General features: G+C 31.3%; 1 protein-coding gene across 1 annotated transcript; it reads right to left on the reverse strand.

Moving 5' to 3' along the window:
* Window positions 1-310: 310 nt before the first annotated feature.
* On the reverse strand, window positions 311-27489 carry LOC140447285 (uncharacterized). Its single transcript, XM_072539862.1, has 5 exons — window positions 27185-27489; window positions 18518-18751; window positions 15429-15480; window positions 5203-5315; window positions 311-506 (listed from the first exon to the last, which is right to left on the reverse strand). The coding sequence occupies exons 1-5, from the start codon at window positions 27366-27368 to the stop codon at window positions 385-387; spliced, it is 705 nt and encodes a 234-aa protein (XP_072395963.1). The 5' UTR covers window positions 27369-27489; the 3' UTR covers window positions 311-384.
* Between the last annotated feature and the right edge of the window lie 230 nt (window positions 27490-27719).

A 27719-nucleotide genomic window follows, 5' to 3' on the forward strand; every position in this document is an offset into this window, starting at 1 on the left:
TGTGGTGAAACAGGGCCAGTTTTCTTATTTTAGAGACGTTTTACGTAGATCAAGGTAGGTATCCCCTCTTAAAACTCGTACAAACGGGCTAGTTGAGGGTAGAAGAAAACTACATTCCTGGCTTAGAAATATACCAAACTGGTGTGATGTAGAATATGCTTGATACATTTTAGTATTTTATCTTATTACTGCGTATATTTTAAAACAATTCTGATTTCCTATATTTAACTTTAGGTTATGTATTTCCTTGATTTTCTAGAATTTAATGATTTAGTTTATAGTTTTCTACTGATAAAAAAAGAGACGACAACAAATATTATAAAATATAATTTTAAATTTAATATACACAAAACTTAAATTAAAATAATATACAAATTCCTATAATTATTCTTCCTCGTCGTCGTTTATATAACTTTCCGATTCTTCATCACCATCATCGGCACTGGAAGTATACGAAGATTTTTCACCATCATCTCCATCACTTTCTGCATCACTGTTAGTGTAGACTGAAATATATTTATTAAAATTAGGAATATTTTTTAGTTTATTTTAATATTTATAAAGGGAAGTTTACTAAAGACTCACAAATTTCCACTGGCAGTCAAGTGAGTCAGTGATTAACTCATTAATTTTTTTCATTAGTAAATCATAACTTATTAACGATATCGCAAGAAGTAGACATATAAATATGGTATTGCAAAGGCCTTAAGTCTCTACAAAAATTTACGCTCTCGGAGATAAGAAGGGTAACTTTTAGCAATCTAATTAACTAACGCTGAGCAACCTCGCCAAAAATATTAATATCTTTAATCAATCTAGTCTTTAACTAGACTGATTTTATGCGCAAAATATATCTTTCAACCGACTCGCACGGAGACTACATAAGTTTACATAATCTCCTGTCAAAACATCTATCTGGATCTTTCTTAGATTCTATCTAATCTATCTAATCAACCAAGAACATCCAACTTTGGATATAGACCCCCTACTCTTTCTTCCATCGTTTTCTATGTGCATCCATCTTGGTACAGCATATTATTTTATGGTAACTGACCAACTAAGTTGTCGTCTTCGTCTTTTTCATTTTGTAAAAATTTTCGTTAAAGTTTTGTTACTTACGTTTTCCTGAATGACTCTTCTCGGACCATCTTCTTCTCGTGCCATATCAATTATCTTCCTTAATTTCCGTCTTCTATCGAAGGTTAGAAATCATAATAGCTATTCGGACCCTGTTAACTGCCGCTTTAAATAGTTCTGCACTACTGCATTCAAATCATTCCCTCAAGTTCTTAAGCCACGATATTCTTCGTTTACCCACATTTCGCTTTCCTCGAATTTTTCCTTGCATAATAAGTTGCAATAATGAGTATCTTTGCCCTCTCATAACATGACCTAAGTACTTAAGTTTTCTTCTTTTGGTAGTCAATATTATTTGAGCTTCATTTCCTATTCTTCTAGTAACTTCTGCGTTTGACATTCTTTGAGTCCATGATATTCGTAGGATTCTTCTGTAACAGCAAAATTAAAAGGCGGCCAACTTATTTAGATGCACTTGTTTTAATATCCATGCTTTCAGGCCAAAAAGAAGAGTAGTGAATTTGTAACACCGAAGCATTCTTAGGCGTAGTCCTAACCTTATATCCCGACATCAAAGAAACTTTTTAAGTTCAACGAATGATGCATGTGCTATTTCAATTCATGTCTTAATTTCTTTGGTTCACTCTCAATTAAAATATCCTCAACAATCAATTGGATGTTTGCATCTGCTGATTTAGTCATGATCATGACCATACCACGACTGTCAATATTTTTGCTTTTTAATATTTCTACAAGCTTTTATGTGAAACCTTATTAAATGCCTTTTCAAAATCTACAAAACATAATTACATGTCCTAATTCATATCTATGCATCTCTGGCCAGCACATTCAAGCCGAACGAAGCATCTCTTGTAGCCATACCATTTCTAAAGCCAAATTGTGTGTCAGTAATTTCATATTACTTGGCACAATATCTTGGCACAATAATTAATCACACAAACGATTACTCCAAAGAAATCAAAGTTCGAATAGAGAAAGCACGTACAAACTTCAATAAAATGAGAAAGGTACTTTGTGCAAGAGAACTAAAATTGGACTTGAGAGTTAGGCTGGCAAGGTGCTATATTTTCTCGACTCTGCTTTATGGGATAGAAGCATGGACACTTAACGCGTCGACTGCTAAAAAGTTGGAAGCATTTGAAATGTGGGTGTATAGAAGAATCCTGAAGATATCATGGACCGAGCATGTAACAAACAACGAAGTCATGAGAAGAATCAACAAAAGAATGGAAGTATTGGAAACCATCAAGACACGAAAGCTGCAATACCTGGGGCATGTTATGCGTAATGAGAGATACAACCTACTTCAATTGATTATACAAGGGAAAATCCAGGGCAAGAGAAGTGTAGGAAGAAGAAGAATCTCATGGTTGCGTAACTTGAGGGAATGGTACGGATTCACATCAATTGAACTATTCAGAGCAGCAGCATCTAAGATCAGAATAGCCATGATGATTGCCAACCTCCGTCGCGGAGATGGCACGTGAAGAAGAGAAGAATTTCATATTCGTTATTAATTTGTCGTATAAAATTAATAACGGATAATATAAAAGTTAAACGAGGAGTCCGACAAGGCGATATAATTTCACCTAAACTGTTTACCTTGACCCTCGAAGATATAATAAAATCAACAGATTGGGAAAACAGAGGAATATGTATTAACGGAAAGTACCTAAATCACCTTATATATGCGGATGATATACTCCTGATCTCCTCGGAACGACAAGAACTATAATTAATGCTGAATGAACTTCATGAAAAATCACTGCAAAAAGGCCTTAAAATTAACTTCAACAAAACAAAAGTAATGACAAACACGGAAGACCAAGAGGCAATAAAAATACAAACAGGAAAAATAGAACAGGTAAATGAGTATATCTATCTAGGACAAGCAATCAGAGCTAACAGAGAAAATCAAACAGCCGAAATATCGAGACGAGTAAGAATGGGATTGGCAGCGTTCGGCAAACTTTCTTACGTTCTAAAAAAACAATCAATCCCTCTATACTTACGAAGCAAGGTATATAACTCCTGTATAATACCGGTGCTCACCTACGGAGCACAGACATTGACATTTACACAGGCCAATTTGGATAGGATAAGGAAGGCACAAAGAGCGATGGAGAGACAAATGTTGGGTATATCACTTAGAGATAGAAAACGTAACCAGTGGATCAGAACCAGAACAAAGACAGTAGACGCGATAGAACAAGCAGCAAAACTGAAATGGAAATGGGCTGGACACAATAAACGTCTCCAAGATGGACGATGGAACAATGCCATCGGAAAGTGGCGTCCATACAATGCAAAGAGATCAAGAGGCAGACAACAGATGAGGTGGAAAGATGACATCAGGAAACAAGGAGGTCCCACATGGCAGAGAACAGCTCAAGATAGGGAAAGATGGAGAGAACTGGGGGAGACCTACATCCAACAATGGAAGGATAGAGAATAGGTTCAAAAAAAAAAATTCATATTCAAGAGTTTTAACAATTCTCCTGTGTATTATTTTTAAAAATGTTTTAAGTGTGTGACTTATTATCAATTATAGACGTTGCCTATTAACATGGCAATTCATATCTTGTTAACGGCTTGTCTAAATAGTTTGATATATGTTAGGCCGGACCACTTAGGCGAACGAACCACCCAAAAGTTTCCTTTTGTACTCGGGCACTTTCTTCTGTCCATTTTTTCCTAAAGAATGTTCTGGAATCTCATAACAGGGTCAAAGTATTCTAGTTTTCTTTTCTTCACTATAAACGCAATTTCCTCTTGTTCACCCATTATTTCCAGTACCTCTCTGTTAGGTATGTATGGTCTGTCCAGTATATATCCACATTTCGAAGGTTAAGAGTTTTTTAATAATTATCCTGTTAGGGCCCATGCTTCCACCCTATATAGTAGAACTGGGAATACGTAATATTTGGGTAATCGGATATTTTTTGGTAGTGAAATGTCCCTACTGGTAAATGTATTTTTCATCTTAATAAAGCTTGATCTTGCTTTTTCAGTCCTGGATGTAATTTCCGTTTCCATGTTTCATTCATTGTAGGCAGAAATTTCCAGGTACATAAAATATAAACTCTAAATGTTCTATAGGTATCCCATTTAATGTTCGATTTTCTGTCGATGTTCTGTTTTTCACATTTACCATCGATTTTGTTTTTGAGGCGTTTAGTTTTAATCTGTAGTTTTCAAATAGTTCTCTGACTCTTTGTAGTAGATTTTGCAGGTCTTTAAAGCTGCTTGCTATAGTGACATTATCGTCTCCTCAGATCTAATGTTATTGATGAGTTCTTCATTCAACATTTTGTCTTCTGTATCATCATAAAGTACGTCGTCAAGAATTCTCACAGGGCTCTACTATGCCAAATTATTGAGCCGATGATCATCATTATCTTTATCATTCTGGCTTTACAGCACTGCGTGGGTCCTGGTCTCCTTAAAAATTTCTCTCCAATCGCCCCTATCCATCGCCTTCCTCCGCCAAGCACGTATTCCCATATTTCTCATGTCTTCATCATCAATGTTGTCAAGGAACCTTGTTCTGGGGCTTCCTCTTCTACTTGGGCCAGAAGAAGGGAATTATTGGGTTGTTGCTCCATCTAACGTTTTTTCTAGATTTGGCCCCGTGCGACTTCTTTTTGTTTTCAAAGTTGAAAAAGGCACTTACCGGGTAGAAATTTAAGTCGAATTAGGAGGTCATTCCCGCCAAGGAAGTCTACTTTGCAGACCTCGAGAAAACGTATTTTTAAGGCGGGTTAAAGAAGTTAAAGCATGGCTGGGTCAAGTATAAATCACAACTTTTCCAAAATTTTCGCTTTTCATTTGTAGGCTTTATTACAAAGTATTTATCGGACCACCCCAGTAGAGATGATCGGCACATGTGAATTAACTTTTTTGTTCTAACATTTAATTAGTGGCTCCATCTATGTTCCAATATGCAAAATATAAAAGATATACAAGACTAAGAACCAATTAAAAATACTTAAAAAATACAAAAAAATGTTTAAATATAGATTGGTGATTTTTTTGTGGCGGAAAATTATTTCCAATCATTAACCTAATCCAATTGATTTTAGTTTTAATATAACGTCATCTTACGTGAAGAGTAGGGACTGGACTCCTCTTCCTCTTCAGCTTCTGAATTCGACTCACTATCAGCATATTTCTCAGATTCCCCTTCTCCTTCGTAATCTCCATAATATTGGCTGTTACTAAAAAATAAGATACATATCATATAGAATTTATAAAACTCAATATTATTGACTAAAAAATGGTGGGGAAAATAACAACGAAAACCTGAAACTGTTAGCAACTCTGAAGAATACATATTACCATCTATACTTTCAGAATGTTGTTGCTATTAAAATTGTTATTCAGTTAAAAAAACACTATTAACTCTTCAACTGTATACTTTGATGAAATTTTAAATAAGTTAAAGCATCTGAAACCTGATTAAAATACAACTCGGGCCCTAATGGACCAATGCAGAAACATGATTATTATGTAATACAACATATTTACAATATTTTATAGATTAGTTACTCCTTCTCCCTAAAGCACCCTTTTTTAATGGAATATCCTAATACTGTTTTCTTGCAAATTTCTTAATTTTTCGCACACGTAATAGTCCCAACAGCAGCTTCTTTGATATCCTCCCTCAAATTGTCAATTGTTTATGTATTTAAATTTAGAAATTTCCAAATCAAAGAACTTTTTAAGATCTACAACTTTTATTTTTAACCATTTTTCTCAAAACAGTCCAGTCATGAGAGATTTGGCCTCAAAAAGTCATACAGACAAGCTGAATTTCGCTGAGAATGTCAATTTGGGTGGAAAGACCACAAAATGATAATCATAAAAAAGGCAAAAATTGCACAGAGTTTATTTTTTTCCGACTTTACGAAAACTGCACTCAGCAGCTACATTTCTTATTTGAAATATTTTTTTCTACGGCATACAGATTCTTGGTAAATCGATTTTTTCCGTTTTCCCTCTCTACAGCAGTGCGTTTTAGGGGAAAGTCGAGGCGTAAAAGTGGTAAACTTTTAGTTTACCACTTTTAAGTTAATATCCTTAGCACACTTCGGCTTGTTTGTATAATCTTTAAAGGTTCGGTGGCATTTTGGTCTCTGGCGAAGGGAGTAAAAATGTATATGCAAAAAAGATTTTTTCACTTTTTATAATTGTTAAAAAAATTATTCCAAAATCAGTTGTATGATTTCAAGGATTTGTCATCAGCTATCCCTCATATACCATTTAAAACATTCAAAAATCTATACAAGATCTTTACGATCATCGATGATTTCTTCACATATAGACTTTTGCATTTTTAAAATCGTAAATAAAAGGGGTATGTTTTTTGTATGTATATTATATAAAAAAAATATTGCGTTTGGCTGTTTTTTATTCTTCTAAGTTTGTACTTTTTGTTTAATATTTCTATCTTTTGCAATTGTAACATAGCAACATCTTATTTCAATACATTTTTACAAATGTGACGTTATTTATCATTTCTTGATTTAACTTCGCAGAAAATATTGACAACTGGATAATTAAATGTATTTATTAATTCTAGAGAACCGCATGAATAAATAGGGATCGTATATTATTAATTCTAATATTATGTACCTATTCATAAAGTTCCTCAATGATAGTTAAGTTAGAACAACATGATCTTAAGGATATGCAACACACATTACTAATACTTTTGTAATGTGATGTGATGTTAGATGTATTAAATGTATAGAATGTGTATTATATAGCGAGAGCTATAGTTTGTATTTATATCAGAACTTCAGAGAATTAAAAAAGACGTTGGGACATATAAACTTTTAAATTCAAATGTGCATTAAAAAAAAATTGAATGTACAAGGTGATTCACGCAAGTGTAGCATGTAGAAATGGAAAAATAATTTAAAGAAAAAGGACTAAAAGGACAAGGAAATATGGCAACGACAAAGACAAGAAGTATGATTATGATATGACAATGGAATGTAAGAGATACAAATAAAAAGGGTCAATAAAAAACTTAGTTTGTACATAAAAAAAATTAATTTGTGGTTGATCCAAGAGACCAAGCTAAAAGAAGATTTTTTTATTTGAGTGAAAACTATAAATTTTTAAACAGTGGGGATGATAAACTATTTTTGAGAACAGGCTTTCTAGTAAAGAAAGAAATAGCAGAACAGGTAATAAATTTTCTGATCTTTGTAATAAAGTGGTATTAAGCCAACTGTGGCGTTTGAGAACAAGGAAAAAGCGAAATATATAAAAGACATCTATAATAAGGAACTAGAGGCAATTTTTAATAAAATACCATTCTATAATTTGGAAATAAGTATAGGCGACTTCAACAAATAATAAATTTATAAAGAAGATATTTAGAAACATATAGCAGATGGAAAGAGCAAACACAAAAAGCTTAAACGTCAATGACACTGCTCTGTAATGAGTAAATATTTTTTGATTAAAAAGAAATTCACAAAAAGACTTGGGTATCGCCCGTTAGACAGGCAGTCACTCAAATTGATCACATACTAATACAATTCAAACACATGAAGTCTTTTGTCATCTCTCCCCACCTGTCAAGCTTTTGAGTTCATTTCTGCGCCGGTTCTTCTACGAACAGCTTGTTGGAATGCCACAATGGCGACTGGCAATTAATACTTATAACATTCCTTAAATAATTAATTTGCCGGTGTGCACTTTTAAGTGCTATTAAAACAAGTAAATACAATTGTTTTTTCCAAGTTTCATTAAGTGAGGATTACATCCTTACTATACTATTACAAGATTTGAATTTGAAATGGTTGACCAATTCTTTGTAACACTGGTAGCTGTAATTACCATTGGTATTGTATTACTGCTTTACTAAATGCTTATAATGTAAAGAGCTTCACTAATCCTTCTAAAAAAGTATTGCAAATTTGGAATGATACTGTTTTGTAATTACAAAACGAAACTTTTTCGCTAATATATGGAGTAGTAGCATCTAGCTTTGTTTCTTTTCTCCTCGTATCTGACTGAGACCTTCAAAAGTTACATTGTGAAAGGTTTCCAACTTTTTTATTGCTTTATCATTGCTTATTGAGTTTGACAGTCGTTGCTTCTTATGGATATATATATATATATATATATATATATATATATATATATATATATATATATATATATATATATATATATTATATCAAAACAGTCCCTGTATCGGCTTGACCTACTCATTGGGCATTTAGGTCACGTGGTCGATAAACCTGGCAAATTAGAAAGACATGAAGGAAATGCTTTGCGTCAATTTTCTATGTCGCACTAGACGAACGGCAAGTATTGCAACGATTAGTTGTCTAAGAGGCCCCCTTAAGTTATTTCTGGTTATCTTAGGTTATGGCGTATACAAGTTTTTCTTTTTTTTTTCGTTTTTAAATATTAGTTTAAGGTCTTATTATTTTTGACTTGCTGATTCCATCTGAGTATGATATGAAAATGCAATATACTTATGTTGAGTATGTTTCAAATCTATTTTTGGAAACAACCGTTTAATCACAATATATTGCTTAAATCTACTGTTGTGATTGTGATTTTTATCAGTACAGTATTAAAATGACCTTGTTAATGTTATTCGTTTTATATAAATCAAAACCTACACAAATCCAAAAATTATAAAAAAAAATTAACTACTAAAAAATGGTATATTCAACTTGACCCAATTTATATTATAAGTTTGGAGCGTTCTTATCTCGGAATTAGAAATGTCTAGGTCAACATTTTATCTAATATTTCTAATACATTTTATAGCTTTTATATGATTCAATATTAATTATGAGATTAGTTAATACAAGATCATTTATTGTTATAATGCTCAACAGCCCTTGCAGTCTAGAGTAAAAAGTTGCTATCGCATTTTTATTAAATTCATTTTTACCACTAAGGCATTTCACAATGACGTATATTGCTTGCTATTCTTCAAGTTATAAAATTTACTATACCCGCTTCAGTGGGGATCGAGAAATTTTTGTCGGGGGGAGTCATGGGTCTTGAGGGTGATTTTGATATAGGATTTAGATTTTTGCACCTTTACGATTAATATGATTTGTGCCTTCTGTAAGGGAACCAATCTTTTAATAATTATTTTAAGCGATGTACTAAACTAATGAGAAGGTATTAAAACCCAAATACTCTACGGGTGCAAAGAAGGGTACAACATTAAGGGGTCCTAAACTTAAATAAAAAAAATAATTTAAACCCACATACTCTATGACAGTAAAATCAAGTGTACAGGACTATTAAACCAAAGGAAAGTTATTAAAATATAAATACTGAAAAATTAAGGACTGTCAATTTAAACTAGGTATTTTAAAGACAATTAATTTAAACCCATCTATATTATGGCTAGAAAATCAAGAACAAACCAAGGTATTCAACAAAAAACATGATATAATTTAAAAATAGGTATTTCTATAATTAGGCATATTAGGCTACAAGTGAGTGAAATATTTTTTTACTCGGTATTGAAATTTTTCTCACCAATAATCAGCAACAGCCGGCAACGAGTGGTAAATAAAAGTTCAGTGATTAAAATTACTATAAGAATAAGATAAGTAAATATTATATAATTTTATAAAATGTATTCTTTTCGCCTATCCGATTTAGCAAATCACTCTATGATTGCATCAACATCCAGAGAAATTTCGGGATGCACATTGATGAGTGCTAAACCAGTAAACCTTTCCTCCGAAGTTCTATTTCTAACTCAAGTCTTTGGACACTCAAGCGTAGAAAAACTACGCTCTGCTGTTGCTGCACTAACTGGTAGTGTAATTAATATTTGCAGAAATATTCTGATATTTGGATACATATGTATATCACAATTTTCTAATACTTCTAAAATAGAATCAGGAAGTTTTCCATTATTTTGCACGACTTTTTTCCACATTTAAATCCACAGTGAAAACTCTTGTTCTACTGTGGAATATGCAGTAGATGGTCCAATAATGTCCTGGAATTTTTTTAATGCAATTTTATCTTCTGGTGTGTTATCAGTTTTAAGTAAAATAACTCGAATATTAAATAGATTCATAATTTTCAGTGAAAGTCTTTCTTCTAAATCAGTTAAAATACTGTCTAAAAGGGGTAAATAAATAGATCTTCGGAAATATTCTTCGCAAGAGTTAGCAGGTTGGTTTTGACGACAGGTTTGACGAGAAACTATACGAGGCATCTTCAATTCAGTGTCTAGTTGTTCAGCTATTTCCTTTACTTCGTAGTAAAGTTTGCTAAAAACAGATTCAGCATTTGATCTTCTATTTTAAAGAATGCATTTAGTCTCAGTAGCCTTCTTCAAATCTATTTTGGTGACTAAGTGATACAGTTGCACCTAAAACATCACTAAGACAAACTACTGAAATGAGACATTCTGGGCTCCTAATAGTTTGCATTAATGAAAATTCATTAGCTGACATTTTACTGTCCTTCCACGTAGAAATTGTGTTAAAAGCGTTGTATATTTTGATGATTGATTTGCCCTAGAACTGAAGATGATCTTCATGCCTTTGAACCCAACGAGTTTCACAAATACCTTGGACAGCAGTCCCCAGTTCCTTTATTTGTATTCTCTAACGTATCAGACAGAGCTAATACAGCAACAATATTCACTTTGATATTTATTATCAATAAACTATAAAATGTAGAACACGGTATCAACAATTATAATACATATTCAAATTACAAACAACCAATTCGTAGACAAAACTGAAGATAAGAAATACCCAATACAAAATAAAAATGTGCTGATTTCGTGCGAAAAGTCATGTCATGTACATTGAATGAGCAATAATGTGTGGGCGGTAATTAGTAGTCGAGGTATTACTGTATTGAGAATTCTTGATTTTTGTAAAGAGCAATGTAAAAATACTTCCGCATAATTCTACAGTTACCCCTAGAATACATGAGTTTGAATCACTTTATCTCTTGACTTCCTGCTTATAGGCTTGATGGGTTTTAAATTATTTTTTTAGGATTATTTGATTGATAATTAATATTGTTTGGGGGGGGTCAATACCACCATGACCCCTCCCCTTGGATCCGCCACTGACCCGCTTTGAAAATGCATAGTTGATGCATAGTTCAGTTTTCTGACAGAAGATTCCAACGGCCTTTAAACAGGACTGTTTGAGGCAAAAACATTGTAAATGTCGATACCTGCTTCTCCCAGTTTTGTACAAAGTTTGACAAATTTCGAACTTAATACAACATAAAATAAAAAAAAGCAAGCCATAAGGTTTAAGCCACAAATGCACGCCTCAGTGGTGAACAACATGAGTTTGCTTTAACATCATCATCACCACATTCGTCAGTTGAGGCAATTATTTGCAAAACTTGCTCTTTGCTCGAAAGTCATTTTTTGGGAAATCGAAAAAAAAAACGATTAACTGCCGAGTAGTGTTTAGCTCACAACGTAAAGAATTTTATTAATGTTGCTTAGAGTTTTTAGCAATAGAAATTAGAAGTTTTTAGCCTAAAATATTTACAGATTTTTAGAAAAAAATAATGTTTATTGCAAACAACCAGTTTTGAAAATAAATATATAAAATAATAAAAAACCGTATTTAGTTCAATAAAAAACAAGGGATTTATTCATGAAAATAAAACTTTAAGATTTTTAGTCATATAAAGATAATGTTTAAATAAAAAAATCAAAAGCAGTCTCAATTAGTCATGCTCAACCGAAAAAACAGTCATTTTCTGCATTTTAGCAATTTTCGAAACCATCAACGATTTCTTCTAGTGAGGTGGAATCTGTCATTAAGTGTTCTTTGTAAAAATTTAGTTCAAAAAGGCTTTTCGAATTTTCTCCATAGTGCTTGGAAAGGAGACTATTAATAGTCCCTTTATCCCCCTTTAATTATTTTCCCAGTGGTAATTTCTTAGGAGCTATAGAACAAAGAGAAACATTTTTCTTACAAACGCTTTTAGCTTTTCCAACGCCATTTTGGTAATTGGGTTCACCTTGGACTAGAACATTGTTGCCTTTTTTGTAAAAAATAAACCGCTTTGCCTTATTAATTTCAAAGTGCCATGAACTAGGCAGCTTAATATCTCGTTTTGTGTGTGTCCTTCAATCAATTAAACACATCCCAATCCATACCGATTTTCCTTATGTCTTTTTCGATAATGCCGAAAATACGATCAGGCGGAATAAAGGAATGACCGACGATTAGAAAAATTAATTCAATTTGTTTAATATGATTCGACGATTCTTCTAGAAGCCAATAAACCAATATTGCCATCATATTCAAATTTTTGTTTTGTCCGCCGCAACCATCAGCGAACAAACGTACTGTTTCTATGTTAACATCAAAATCAAAATTTTTTAGAGCATGCTGCAAATCTAACGCTATTAATTACTGATGATAATGACTGAAAATTATTATAGTTTATTTGCTGGTTGAAATTTCATTTTAACCGGCAAATTTCATTGGTGGTAGAGCAAACAGCGAGTTTTGCAGGTAAACATTTAAAGCAAAGAGCGAGTTCTGAAAATAACTGTAATTTTCTAGACAGCATTTGTATGCTAAAGAACGAGTTTTGGGAAATTCTGATTATATTATTCGATTCTTATTTAAAATTGAAATAAACTTATCAAAAAAAATAATTTTCGAAACTTTTGTCGATTAGCGAGTTTTGCAAATAATGGCCTCATTTCTAAAAGAAGTTATAATTTCTTATATTATTCTATTGTTTTTATTCTATTATTATCTAATATCTCAGCTACATTTCTTATTTGCATTTGTTGTTTGAAAAAATTTTTTCTACGGCGTACAGATTCTTTGAAAATTGTGCGTATTACTCTCCTCTCATATTATTTGTCGTGCTTTTTTCACACTAATTGCATACAGGAATAATATAGTAAGTAATGTTCATGTATATTATATGTAAGAGTGCACAACTTCTGTTTTTTCATGTATATTTAACCCTTTCATTACTGATTTCATTGTAGCTAAATAAAATTGTTTAAAATGACTTTAATGATATTCGTTGATACCTAGAGACCTAACAAAGCGATTGATTTTTTTTTACATTTTTTCGTATCATTGTATCGTTAGAAAGGACATGGGACATATATGTCATATTGGTGTTAAATACCAGGATAAATAAATCCCATCAGTAAAGAAACAAACTTATTTTCAAAATAAAAAAAACATTACACAAAAAACATTACTTCTTATGAATGTTGTGGTAAAAAAAATTTTTGCATAGAGGCACATTGCACGCTGTACAAATGGTTGTAGTTCGAATTTCTGATTTATTTTGTGAACATCTAAAGCACCTTCTCCTAACAGGTATATGTTGTGATAAATGGTTTCCAACGTTGATCATCTCTTTCTGTTGCTCAGATATTCTTCCAGAACGGCCACTTATTATTTTTTTACACTTGATTTCGATCTTCCTAATTCAATAAGCTGTTCTGCTAGTGGCACCAGAAGATTCAAAAGTAAAAATTTTATATTGCTTTATTGTACACTTCTTTTATGCAAACTCTTGTAAATAATCTAAGAATTTACAATGGCGTAGATACTAATCTATAAAAAACTTTTCTCCACCATTTAGCAGATTTTAGGTCCACATCATATTATGTGCTTACGTTTTGATCGGCGAGATCTACTCCTTTCATAAAATTATTGTAAAAAATAATTGATTCTGGACAAGTGAACTTAGCTTTTTCTCCAGTTTTTAGCTTTCTGTTGATAATTTCAACAGATATACAGTCACAATTGGACATCAGCATCACTTCTTTAGTATCTTTCCATTTAGTCGTTAAAATTTCTTCGGATTAAACTAAAAACTCCATATCACCCCTTAACATTTTGTTATTTTCAAATTTGGCTACGTTTACCCGATTGGCTATATAGGTTCCTAAAGATGGAAAATTTAGGGTGTGTAGTAGGTTGAACGAAGTGAAAAATCTAACAAAGCATAGACACACATCTGACGACCGTATGGTGTTGGTTAGAGTTTCAACAACTTGTTCTCTTAGAGTTCCAATAACAGATCTGCATTCTTTTCCCGAGTAAATATTGAAATTATATATATGGCTTTTGAAAGAATCACTTCGTTGCCACATTTTTATACTTTTTTTACTGGCTTTATAGGAAGATACTGCTTTAGAGCAGATCTTCCGTTGAACTTAGTCATTGATTCGTTGATGGACTGATGGGAGCTCTCAGTCCTCGTCTTTATAAAAGTTTGTTTCAAACAAAAATCCACCTCATCCATGGAGTATGTTTTTAATGTATTACCATTTATTTCAGGATTATTATAGTAGGACTTAGATAGCAGGAATAAACAGCGATCTCTTAAAAAAGCTTTTTTTATGAGGGAATTTGAAAGTGATTTGTTTTGTGACCAATAGTGTGAGATAGATGATACTTTATTGTAACACATAACCATAGTACAACCAATCACTGTCATCATTTCGTACATATCTGTTTTTTTGGTGTTTAATTTTATATTTCTTTTCTGTATTTTTGGAAGTGATGCCATTCTTTGGTTTGTACAGGAAGCAATATGTATAAATAAACTACGCGGAAATGATTTTAGAAAATATCAACAGAACGAGAATCTTTATCAATATTTAGTATAGTTATCCTATTTATCTGGGTAGGAATTTCTTATTTCGGACAAAAGTTTGTATTTGGAATATTCCATTGTGCAGTAAATTTATTCTTATCAGACTCCTCTTTAGATATTTCCACGTTATCAGAACTTTCTTCGTCGGAAACAGTGATGTTTACATCCACACGGTCGGGAGTATTCTCAGGTACTTCATCAGAATCTGAGGCAGAATCGTCACCAGGTACATAATCAGACTCTGAGGCAGCCTAAGGTTCTTCCTCGGATTTATTTTCAGAAATATTTAAGAGGTTTTCAATTTCTTCTTGAATTTTTTTTGTGTTAGAAGTCCCGTTTGAAAATTATGGTAAATCGATGAAAACAATATCCAAAAAATAAACAATATATATCACCAACGTGTATTAATCAGCAACTATATTATATATTATCGTTCAAATGCGTTCAAATAACATGGGCTTTTGGGGACAAACAGATACTAGCAGATTTTTTAAAATCCGCTGGGACATATATGTCCCCACAGTAATGAAAGGGTTAAAATATTGGTTTTATACAGTTGATTACTTATGTTCAGTAGCCACCATTTCATTATTTTTAACAAAACTGATTTCATTTTTTGTAGTAATACAATCACATGATCATATTATGGTATGTGAATTCCTAAGTCATGCATTCTATAAAAAACAACAATAACATACCTCTCTGGATCCTCTACCACTTTATACGCCTTTTTGGTTTCATCAGCTTTATCTAAAATTAAAAAAAATAGATAGAATTTTTCATTTAAAATTTCCATTTTTTTAAAGTTTACTCATTAAACTCCCCAAAGAAAAGATTATTGTACAGTGTAAATCTAATATGGAAGAAAAAATACTGCCGAGTGAATGGTCAATAATTGTATCAGTGCACGGGAAGGGAAACACAAGAGACTGTCAGAACTATAGAGGCATATCTATACTATATGTAGCATAAATGTGATAGCTAGTATACGAAATAATATTACAAAGAAAAATCAGGATAGAAGTAGAACATAAACTAGAGAACGAACAAAGTGGATTCAGAAAAGAACATAACACAAGACCATAATTATTCACTATACAACAGATAATAGAATACGTAAGTTTTATAGACGTGGAAAAAGCATTTAATTCAATCGAAAGGCAAACTATATGGGAGAGCCTGAAAACGAAACAACTCAGCGAAGACGTGATATAATCAACTAAAAGTAGATATGAAAACAATAAATGCAATAAGAACACAAAATATGCATCGCAACCAATATGAAACATCGCAAGGATTTAAACAAAGAAATAGTTTAAGCCCAGTACTTTTTATAAATGTAATAGATGAGATAGTGAAAGAATGTAAAAAAACCTTTAAAAAATACTATATATTATTTAGCAAGATATGGTACAAAATAAGGGAAAATCTTGGCAAGAAGCAATACATTTGGCGAAAAACAGAAAAGAATGGAGAAAATGTATCAAAAACTATAATCACCTCCCTCAACACCTAACGGTAGAAGAGAAACGATTATGTATGTATGTAATTCAACTGCCAAATAGTTGAAACATTTATTTAACTATCTATACTGAACTTCACATTCAGATGGCAGCATTACAGAGATAGACCTGTGCTTTCTACATGTCAGAAATAACTACAATGTTGCCAAAGTTTTTAATCTTACGGTATGGGCCGGCTCCTATAAAAGGATTATAATTTGGGAAATATTTATGAATGTAAAATGCAAAAATTTTAAAGTTTTGTGAAATTTTTTTTAATTATATAATTTTTCTTTTGGTATTTTAAAAATAGAAAGTTATATTTTGGGTATCTGGTCTTTTCGGTTTTATATCTTCTCTTCAAAATTGTTTGTAATTCTTGAAAATGAAGTTATTATTTGTATAATCCCATTTTGATCTTAATATCGTTTTAATACCACCTTACTTTCCCTATCTGTAATATTTCTCCAAACGTTGAAGTAATATTAGAAAAAATTAATGAAACGGACTATCTTCCGAATTTTTCTAAGAGTACATTGAGTGACTATTGCATTGTTTTATATATGGCAAGCAGGATAGACATTCAATATTAATAAAAAAAAAACAAGAAATAGTGGAGGAGCCACTTTCTCATGGAAATAAAGAAACTGGGGAATCAAGGAGCGAATATCACAGTATGACAAGATACAACAATAAAAAATAGACGACAGGCTCTCGTAAATGGACTTACCACAGATTTAAGAACTCTGAGCAAAAAAGGACGAAGATTTGTTTTATTCCATGCACGAAACAAAGAAGGATTTGTTAAACGTGCTGACATAACTTTTCTTGCCAAAAAATGGTACTGAAGATTACCATGAAGAGATGGATGGATATCTAATTGAGAAATGGTTTGAAGACATGTTAATACCAAATCTCCCAAAAAATAAAAAGAATGTGATTATAAAGGATAATGCATATTAATATTCTAGGAAACTAAATTTTTTCAAACAATATTGGGTGAAACGTCAAATTAAGGAGTTGCTTTATAAAAAGGATATTAATTTTGAAGATTACTTAAAAAAAGAACTTTTGGAAACTGCTCATGCATTTTAAAATCTTTATGACATATACAAAATTGATTGTATTATTGACAAACACAGGAATCATAGTCACGAAGAATACTACGTAAATGTCCATTACTTAAGACTTATCACTGTGAACTGAACCTAATAGAAATAATGTGGAGTGAAGTGAAACGGTACGTCTCCTCTAGGAATTTCCTCAGTCATGTTATAAAGTTTGAGAATAATTTTTTGAACAGTACATAACATGCAAGATGACATTAAATCTATTATAATTTTACTAAAAGATGACTCGGATGAACTAGATTGTGAAAATAAAAATAAATAAAACTTATCTTTCTGGGTTATTCTCAAATACTTATTAATAAATGTTCACTAAAGGTAACTATGTAGTTAAGATTATTAATGTAGTTTATATAATTTAATAGCTGTAGTTAACCAACATATTATCTTTATTATGTATAAAAGCATTTTAGGAATTATGGCAATTTATTTAATTCCTGATTAATACTAAGTATTAAAAATTTTAAGTTACCTAGACGTATCTTAGTCTACCCTGAGTTTGGCAATGCTTATTTTACAAGAGTAGCAAAATTTACACTGGCAGTGGAATTGGCAACGCTGTTATCCTAAATCCGTACAATGGCATCTGAATGTGATTTCCACTATAGTTGCCATGTATAAATAAATTAAAACGCTTGCAGTAGAAGAGAGCAGCAGTATTGAGTAATTTAAAAATATCACAAACATGTTCTGATGAGAGATGTTTAATGTACATAGGAGGAAATTCATATAAATTATTATATACTTGAAAAGTTTAGAGAAAAAGGTTGAGAAAACTTAAGAAAAGGGGTATAAATAGGAAGTGCAAGGCAGACATTCAGCATATAAACATATAAAGGAATAAAGCTAAATATAAACTTGCATATTGTTCTGAAGCTATTTTCTCGTGGCATTTTAAAGTAATTACTATTTAAATGGGAATAAGCCACAATTAAAGGGTAAAGTATGTTTATTGACGTTTCAATTTCCACTTCGGAAATCGTTATCAAAATACTTTCCGAAGTGGAAATTGAAACGTCAATAAACGTAATTTAACCTTTAATTGTGGCTTATTTCCATTTAAATAGTAATTACTATAAACTTGCATAAGGAATACAAGAAAACTTATTTTTCCACAGTTGTTATATATAATATTTTATTTTATAATAAATACAATACCTTTGTTAGAAGTAGCCTCCTTTCTACCGCTTGCAGTATCGATGTCTGCCTTGTTTAATTTTCCGTATTCGGAATGAACTTCAAACCCATATTTGTCAGCATCTTTTTTATGGTAACTGTCAAAGTGTTTGTAGCCATCGTCCCCTTTATCGTTGGTCTTTTTTAAAAATCCTTGAACGTTTCCATCCGCTCCAGGTTCGTCGCCGTATGTGTGTATATAAGCTTCCTTAACACCTAAAACATAATAGAATATACATAAGCAGGAGTGAAGAACGTAATAAAAGACAAAAAGAAATCTAGTGTAGAAAGATATTTTGAATGAAGATAAAATAGATATAGATTTACATGTGTAAAAATGTTATAAATCTATTCTGTTAACTTTTAACTTTTAAATCTATTTTGTTAACCCTTTCGACCCCCTTGAAACAATACGTCCCATTAAAAATTCAAAAAATTCTATTGGGTAAATAAACCCCAATTTTATATTGAAATAAAACATAGTGGTATTTTATAATCGTACGACTTATTATATTTAATAAGAGTTTCATTTTCACCAGAAGAACTATCATTTTCGAGTTCCTCTTCTTGATCTGTAATGGGAGGAGATTTAGACAGTTTAGAAGTTTTGACAATTATCAACAGATCAAGTTCCACAGGCTGCATTACAGAAAAGTCAAACTTTTCGACAGCTACACATCCTTTTTTATAATTGCAAAATATCATTACAAGCAGTTCTTATGGCGCAGGCTTATTCAGCATTTTTGCTGGTTTCACAGAGCCTTCGCAACGTAAAGTCTTGCACACTGCTCAGTTTTTTGAAGTTATACTTCTATACGCGCGCTCCACGTTGGAAATTTGTATGGAAGTGAATCTGTGAAATCATTACATATGTAAGATAATGAGTAAGAGAGAGACAGAAGATATATTTTCTCTCTCTTCCTCTCTAAAATATAAAAATGTTCCTTTTGTATATATAATTTAATATATTTATTATATAAAGATATATATACATATAATATTATATATATATAATAAAATATTTATTAATATTATTATTTATGTGATATATTTTGTATTATCTTTAAATGTTCATAATTATAATATTAGTCTTTTGTATTTCAAAATAATAATCTCAATAAATCACTGTATGATCCAGAACTGTCAATTTTGAAATACATTTGTGTCATGTCCTCGGTAGTATAGTAGTCAGTATCCCCGCCTGTCACGCGGGAGACCGAGGTTCGAATTATGTTGCACTATATTGTAGTGTATTTTTTTATGTATATTATTGTCATTTTTAAATACTTATGAATATTGCATTTTAATTTGTATTATATTATTATATTAATAACAAAATAAACAATGAATTTTACTGCAGAGTATGTGTAAAAAAATTTTTGCATTCCGCTCCTTTCATACATATATGAAAATAAAAATATACATTTTCATCAAAATATTGATTCAATCCTTCAGTTACTACTCATATACTCCTATTACAGGTTAAAAGTTGTTTATTAATTGTTAGTAAGTTGTTATTAATTCTGTTTCTCTTTCTGCTATGTCTCACCTATAGCATTACATATGTAATGATTGTGCAGATTGACTCCCAAATAAATTTGTAACGGCGAATGCGTGTATAGAAGTGTAACTTACACCGGCAGTCCCACTGGACTGCCACACCCGTTTTTTAACTGTTTATTTTTTGCAGACCAAACAATAATATTGTACAGTAGTGTGTGGTATAAGAGTATACAATTTTAAGCCTACATAAAATCATATCTGACAATCAATTTGGCTTTGTTGAAGGCATGGGTACAGATGATGCAATTGCTTCACTAATTTGTAATTGTAATTGTAACTATCTTTTTTTTCATTTGTTGCTATTATTTTTCAGTAAACACATCGTAGGGATGATACATTTTTGTTCATTTGGTAATTGAAGTATTTTTTATTTATGAAATAGCAATGGTTCTCTTCTTACTTCTTTAATTTTAAAGATATCTAATTGTTCCAAAGCTTAAATTGTAGGGAATTTTAAGAACTACAAGATCTGAGAAATTGAACTTTATTAACGTCTTTAATTTTTGAAGTACGCGATTTAAAGGATTTAAAAAAGAACTTCTCACACTTACGTACAAACTTAAAACATCAACGTCTTAATTAATTTTTATTGTATAAAAAAAATTTTTACCAAAAAAAAAATACTTAATTTTCTTATTCTATCTTTTATCTTTTTATCTTTTATCTTTATCTTTTCCATATTTCTGGTATATGGATTTACATCATATATAAACGAATATACACGTCCAGCAAGTAGAACTTATTTGGATCATTTATTTGTCAAATGTTCTTCAAACTTTGAGAATATTAGGTACATCTTATATCTTTAGATGTCATGATAACGTATGGTCCTAAAGTTTTGGAAAAAATTTCACCTGGTCTGATTGAGAAGCAAAATGCATTTAACAAAAAAGGCTATGGAATTGAAATGTCATCAGTTATTGACATTTAATAAACAAAGCAGAATATTTTGGTTTGTGCTCTGCAAAATGTCTTATAAAATTGATATTCGTCGAGGTGTTTATAATATGGTTGGGCGAATGTCGAAACGAGATATTGTTAATATTCATCGAGATCAAAACATAAGCAAATCGACAATTTATCGCACAATCAGAGAATGTGAAGAAGGGATACCATGTGTTAACTTGCGTAAAAGTGGCCGACCGCGGATTTTGAACCATATAAGAGAGGCAAGACTGATTGAAGCAGCTAAGAACAAAATTGGGGTCTCAAAGCGAAAACTGGCCAGAAGATTTCATGTTGGAAAGACTATAGTATACAGGACCCTATAGAGTAACAATATTATCTACCGGAGAAGGAAAGCTCCAAAATACACAGAGGATCAATTAGAGAGAATTCCGAGATGTTGCCGCGCGTTAAGGCGAGTGCATTTCGTCAACAAGTTGATCGTGATGGACGATGAAAAATATTTTACTTTGTCCAACTCTGAGATGAAGGGTAACGATGAGTTTTACACAAACGATTACGAAAATGTACGTGATGAAATAAAATTCAAAAGTAAGAAAAAATTTGAGGACAAAATTTTGGTATGGTGTGCAATTTCTGAGGCTGGCTTTATCTCACAGCCCTACATTGGTGTTGTTTGAGGCGAAGCCTTAAACGGAAATATTTATATTTAAAGATGTCTCTCTAAATTGCTTCAGTTTGTGAACACACATCATGCAAATGATCAAATAGTCTTTTGGCCAGATCTTGCTTCATGTCATTACGCGAGGATCACAAGGGACTGATACGAAACTAACAACATTACCTTTGTACCGAAAGCAGACAATCCCCCCAACCTACCTCAGGCTCGTCCAATTGAAGAGTTCTGGGCAATATTAAGTCGGAAAGTCTATAATAACGGATGGGAAGCACAAAATCAGGAACAGTTAAGACGCCGCATATATACAAAAATTAGAGAAATTGACGCCGAGGTCGTCCAAAGGATGATGCAACGTGTCAGGGGAATTATTAGGCAAATCGAAAATAATGGTCCCTTGTCTGTCATTTGAATTTTGATTTATAATAAGGATAGTTAAGTTAAATTGTTGAATAATTTAATAAAAATATAAGATTATTGTGGTCAGAGTTATATGCTTTTGAAATTTTTCCCAAAACTTTAGGACCATACGTTATTACTGATCATTCACGCATAGCAATCAGCAATAATAATTTTAACAACATAAATATAAATGGCCCGCAATCCAAAATGTTTAAGTGTTTTATCAATTACATAAAACTAAAGTCAGATTTAGAATAAGAAAATTGGTTTTTGGTTTACTCTGAAAAAGATTAAGTTAATAAAAATATGGAATGTTTCATTACAAAATTACAAAATTTTATAAACTTAAATACTAACAAAATAAAAATGAAACAAAAAGAAGAATATAAAAAACCATGGATAACACCACAGTTACATAAATCAATAAATGAAAAAAAAAGAATTTATTTAGGTCATTAAAAACTCATCCCTATGATAAAAATTTACAGAACAGGTACAAAAATAATGTAGCATAATGTATTCAACAAGTTAAAAAAGCTTACACAGAAGGGCTAAAAAATGCTAACAAAAATATGTCAAAAAACTTATGAAGATGTCTAAATAAGCTCTGTTGAAAAACAGCTTTAAAAACAAACATAAAACTTAAAAAAACACAAAATGATAAAATACTTATTAATAAAAGAGACATATCAAATAAATTTGTAGACTACTACACCGATTTGGGAAAACGATATGCAAAAATGATTCCTGAGCCAACTGAATTGGAAATTGAAAATATATTGGAAATAAATAATACAATTTACCTATTTTCAATTACTGAAAATGAACTTGAAGAAATAATGAAATCTTTAAAAAATAAAAAGTGACCAGGACATGATAATATTAGATCTGAAACTTTAAAAGAAATAACCAAACAGATTTAAAAACCCTTAACATTCATAATACATGCATGTCTTGTCAGAATTATAGGCCTATCACCCTAATGTCAAACATAGGCAAAATATTAGAAAAAAAATTAAGATAAGACAAATTTTTTAAAAAAATTCAATGTCAGTATGGATTTCAAAAAAAAAATCCACTGAAGATGCAATCTGCGCTCTAACAGCCAACATCTACAAAGCTCTTGATAATGCAAGACCAGCTCTTTGTATATTTGTAGATTTATCAAAGGCATTTGACACTGTTTCACATAAAGTATCGCTAATTAAACTTTAAAAATATGGTATTAGAGGGCTTGCATATAATATCCTAGAAAGTTGTCTTCTAAACAGGCAACAATATGTTTATATAGATGCAGAAATTAGTAAGGGAAGAATTGTATCCTATGGAGTCCCGCAGGGAACAGTCTTATGGCCAATTCTCTTCAATATCACATCAATAATCTATTTAGACTGAATAATACAGGTAAGATAATAAGCTTTGCAGATGACACAGCTATTTTCTATGATGCAAAACATGGAGTAATTTAAAACAAAAAGTCGAAACAGACTGCTACGATTCAGAAATGGTTTCAGTTTAATGAGCTCACCTTAAATGTAGATAAAATAAAATATATGCCATTTAGATCGTATGTAAGTTGTTAGTAACCTTCCAAATCTTGGCTCAATAAAAGTAAATGCAAAAAATGAAATTTCATGTACAGATTTCATATTTCATATTATATAATGCAGAGATACGTTGGTTACATAGGGCCCAAATTATACAATTGTCTACCAGAAAATTAAAAAAAAAATTAAAAATTATAAAAAACACAGATATAAAAAATATGAAATTAAACAATGGATTGAAAACAAAACAACACAATTCTATGAAAAACTGATTAATGAACAATAGTAATAATAAATAATAAATATCTAAATAAACTTTGATTAAAAACTACAACATTTCTTGAATTTACTGCAATTAAAGACATGTACTTACATTTGAGTACTCACAGTTGTGTCACATGCTATATTAAAATGTATGTAAATGTATTTAATGTAAGTACGCTTATACAGGGTGAGTCATGAGGAACTTTACATACTTCTACCATATGTAGAGTCCCTCAGGGAGCATATCATGTGGCCACTAAAAAATGTCAACTCCTCTTCTTTATTAATTAACAGGGTGATTTGTGTAATTGACCATTTATTTCATTTTACTGTAGTGTTTATACGGCTCATTTGATTTTTTTAATTTTTGCATGATACAGTACACTACTATCAAGCATTCGACTGGTATTAGCTAAACTAAAAAATTCCAGGACTGGCTTTGGAAAAATTAATTTAGGGATTCGTATTAAATATTACACCCTGTATATATTTTTTTTTAAATGCAATAAGTGATTTTTAAACTACATAAATAGCCAATGAAAACGACATATGCGACAATGTTGTCGCACTTTTATTAAATTTTTAGTGAACGATCAAATCTTACCAAAAATAGAACAACCATAATGAAGTATCAAATTATAAGGTATTAATTTAAACAAATGTTATAAATTTCAAACATTTTAATTAAAATGAGTTCCCAACATAATCTAATACGTAGAAAATTAACATCTTTACTGTCACTTTGTATTATCTCTACGATAGAATCAATTGTTTTTCAATTTTAAATTTTTACTCATAGATCGTATTGGGGCATTATTTTCGATAAATAATAAATTAAATTGATTAAAAAGTCAAACCTCTTGTATGTGTTAGTTTTTGTTGATTGTAAATGATTAAAATTTTATGTCAAATAATAATACATTGCATCAACTGTACTAAATAAAAATAAATCTAAAAAAGTTTAAAATGAAGGTTGGCGTTGACCGTTTGACGTTTCTTGATATTTTATACCCATTGTCATTATTGTCATTATCAATTGTTATTTATGTGTACAAGAATACATATTTCTTCTGTCATATCTACGTTAAGTACATTGTGTTAGTTTTGGTAGAACTTTTGTTACTTTCGTTCAAAATGCCACATCAGTTTTCGATCACAGAATATGCAGGCATAATATTTGTTTATGGATTCTGTAATGGGAATGGTAGGGCTGCTAGTAGAGAATATCGCAGGAGATTTCCTAATCGTCGAACTCCCAGTCATCCAACATTTGGGTCAGTTTTTAATTATTTGTGAGAAAATGGCACTTTTCCTAGTGGAACAACAGAGCGACATGTAGATGAAGCACAGGAAGATGACATTATGGACGCCGTTACTAGGAACCCTACAATAAGCACTAGACAAGTAAGTCGAGAACTCAATGTTACTCAATCAAAAGTAAGTAGAGTCTTACAAAAAAATAATCTATACCCATATCACATTCAAATGGTTCAGCGACTACATGCTGGAGATGAGATCGATAGGTTGGAATTTTGTAGATGGATTAACAATAATCGACCAACGCTATCAGGACACTATTTACAGATGAAGCCCAATTTACCAGAGACGGGATAAATAATTCACGAAATTCACATGTGTGGGCAGAAGAAAATCCCCATGCTATTCGAGAACGTCGTTCTCAGTTAAGGTTTTTGGTTAACGTGTAGATTGGTGTCATAAATAACCAATTAGTAGGTCCTCACTTTTTTGATGGTCCTTTAACAGGGCAGGTCTATTTGAACTTTCTACAAAATATTTTGCCGAATTTGCTTGCCAACGCGAACGTTGCTATCCGAGGGATGTATTTTCAGCATGATGGGGCACCCCCACACTTTTAACTGGCAGTGAGACAACATCTCAATAATGTTTATGGCAACAGGTGGATAGGACGTGCAGGTCCTATTTCGTGGCCTTCAAGATCCCCTGATTTCAATCCCGTTGATTACCATATTTGGGGACGATTGAAGCAACTAGTTTACGCAGTGAATATTAATAACCGACAACAATTAATTGATAGAATTATATATTGTTGTAATACTATTAGAAACGATCCCCAGAGTATCCGTAATACGCAATACGTCAATTAACAATTCGGCAACAAAAATGTGTACAGGCTGCAGGGTTCCATTTCGAAAATCTGTTTTGAATTATTTTTATTTTGTTACCATTATTGTATCTTTTCCAGTTCTAATTTATGGGTTTATCATAACTATGTACATATTTTTAGTTTTTTTTTTAAATTGTTCTTCGTTATTGTTAGTAGTTACTGTTTTTTGTTGTGCAGTGACTCAGTTTATCATTTCAATTAAAATGTTTGAAATTTATAACATTTGTTTAAATTAATTACCTTATAATTTGATACTTCATTATGGTTGTTCTATTTTTGGTAAGATTTGATCGTTCACTAAAAATTTAATAAAAGTGCGACAACATTGTCGCATATGTCGTTTTCATTGGCTGTTTATGTAGTTTAAAAATCACTTATTGCATTTTAAAAAAAATATATACAGGGTGTAATATTTAATACGAATCCCTAAATTAATTTTTCCAAAGCCAGTCCTGGAATTTTTTAGTTTAGCTAATACCAGTCGAATGCTTGATAGTAGTGTACTGTATCATGCAAAAATTAAAAAAATCAAATGAGCCGTATAAACACTACAGTAAAATGAAATAAATGGTCAATTACACAAATCACCCTGTTAATTAATAAAGAAGAGGAGTTGACATTTTTTAGTGGCCACATGATATGCTCCCTGAGGGACTCTACATATGGTAGAAGTATGTAAAGTTCCTCATGACTCACCCTGTATAGCTTACTTTTTATGTTTATACAATTGTTAAATATTTATTTGTTTAGTATGCTTTTTGTTTCTTGTAATAATATGTAAACTTCCTAAATAAACATTATTATTATATTATTATTATGATATTTGGTAAAAGCACAGATCGGCACTATATAACATTTTTTGACATGTTTCCTATGCGTATTTCAAATTTCATCTCAATCGAAGCAGTTCTTTAAAATCTTGAGCAAAAACCATAAAAGAATGGACTATTAAAGAAGATAGTTTCTTTAATCAAAATTTGAATTATTTGTAAGATGTAAGATAAGTGTTTATTTTTGAATTGTGGTTTATTCCCAAGTGCTTTATTTAAAGCTTAGATTAAAACTCAAAACAGTACTACAAAATAATATATGGTGTATACATGCGAATAGGATGAAAAAAATATATGAACAATTAAATCTCTTACCAGGTTTTAAAAGGTCGTGTATGCTCTGCGGCCTCACAGCCCTCGCCTCTCTGATCGTGCTTTCCACTAACGCAGTATCATCGCTCTGCTCTTCCATCAAATCATCGAAAAAGTACCCAGAACTACCCGAAAAACTCAAAAACAACACCACCACTACACCATATACTCCCAACATTTTTATCATGTTTGTTTGACTTTGAAAGAAAACAACTAAAAATCTAGAGCACTCTGAGGTTCGGCACCTTTAATTTTAAAATTCCGAACAGAGATGTATTTATAAACCCGTATCTCTTGCCATGTTTTAATAGTGGAAAGATTGTATCAGATGTGGTTTGCAATTACATAATAGGTAATATAGTTTTGGATTGCTTTGTGGTTTAATGTAATAGGACACAGTCGAACCAGCTTAATCAGTTACCTGTGGCGTAGATTTGTTGTTCTTGCAGTGGAATAAAAAATTAAGATAAAAAAGGTAAAAATGATCAAATTTAATCTTATTTTAGAACTTATTGTTTTCATTTGTTTAAGGACAGTT

The sequence above is a fragment of the Diabrotica undecimpunctata genome, chromosome 1 (genome assembly GCF_040954645.1).
Source record: "Diabrotica undecimpunctata isolate CICGRU chromosome 1, icDiaUnde3, whole genome shotgun sequence".
Taxonomy (NCBI): domain Eukaryota; kingdom Metazoa; phylum Arthropoda; class Insecta; order Coleoptera; family Chrysomelidae; genus Diabrotica; species Diabrotica undecimpunctata.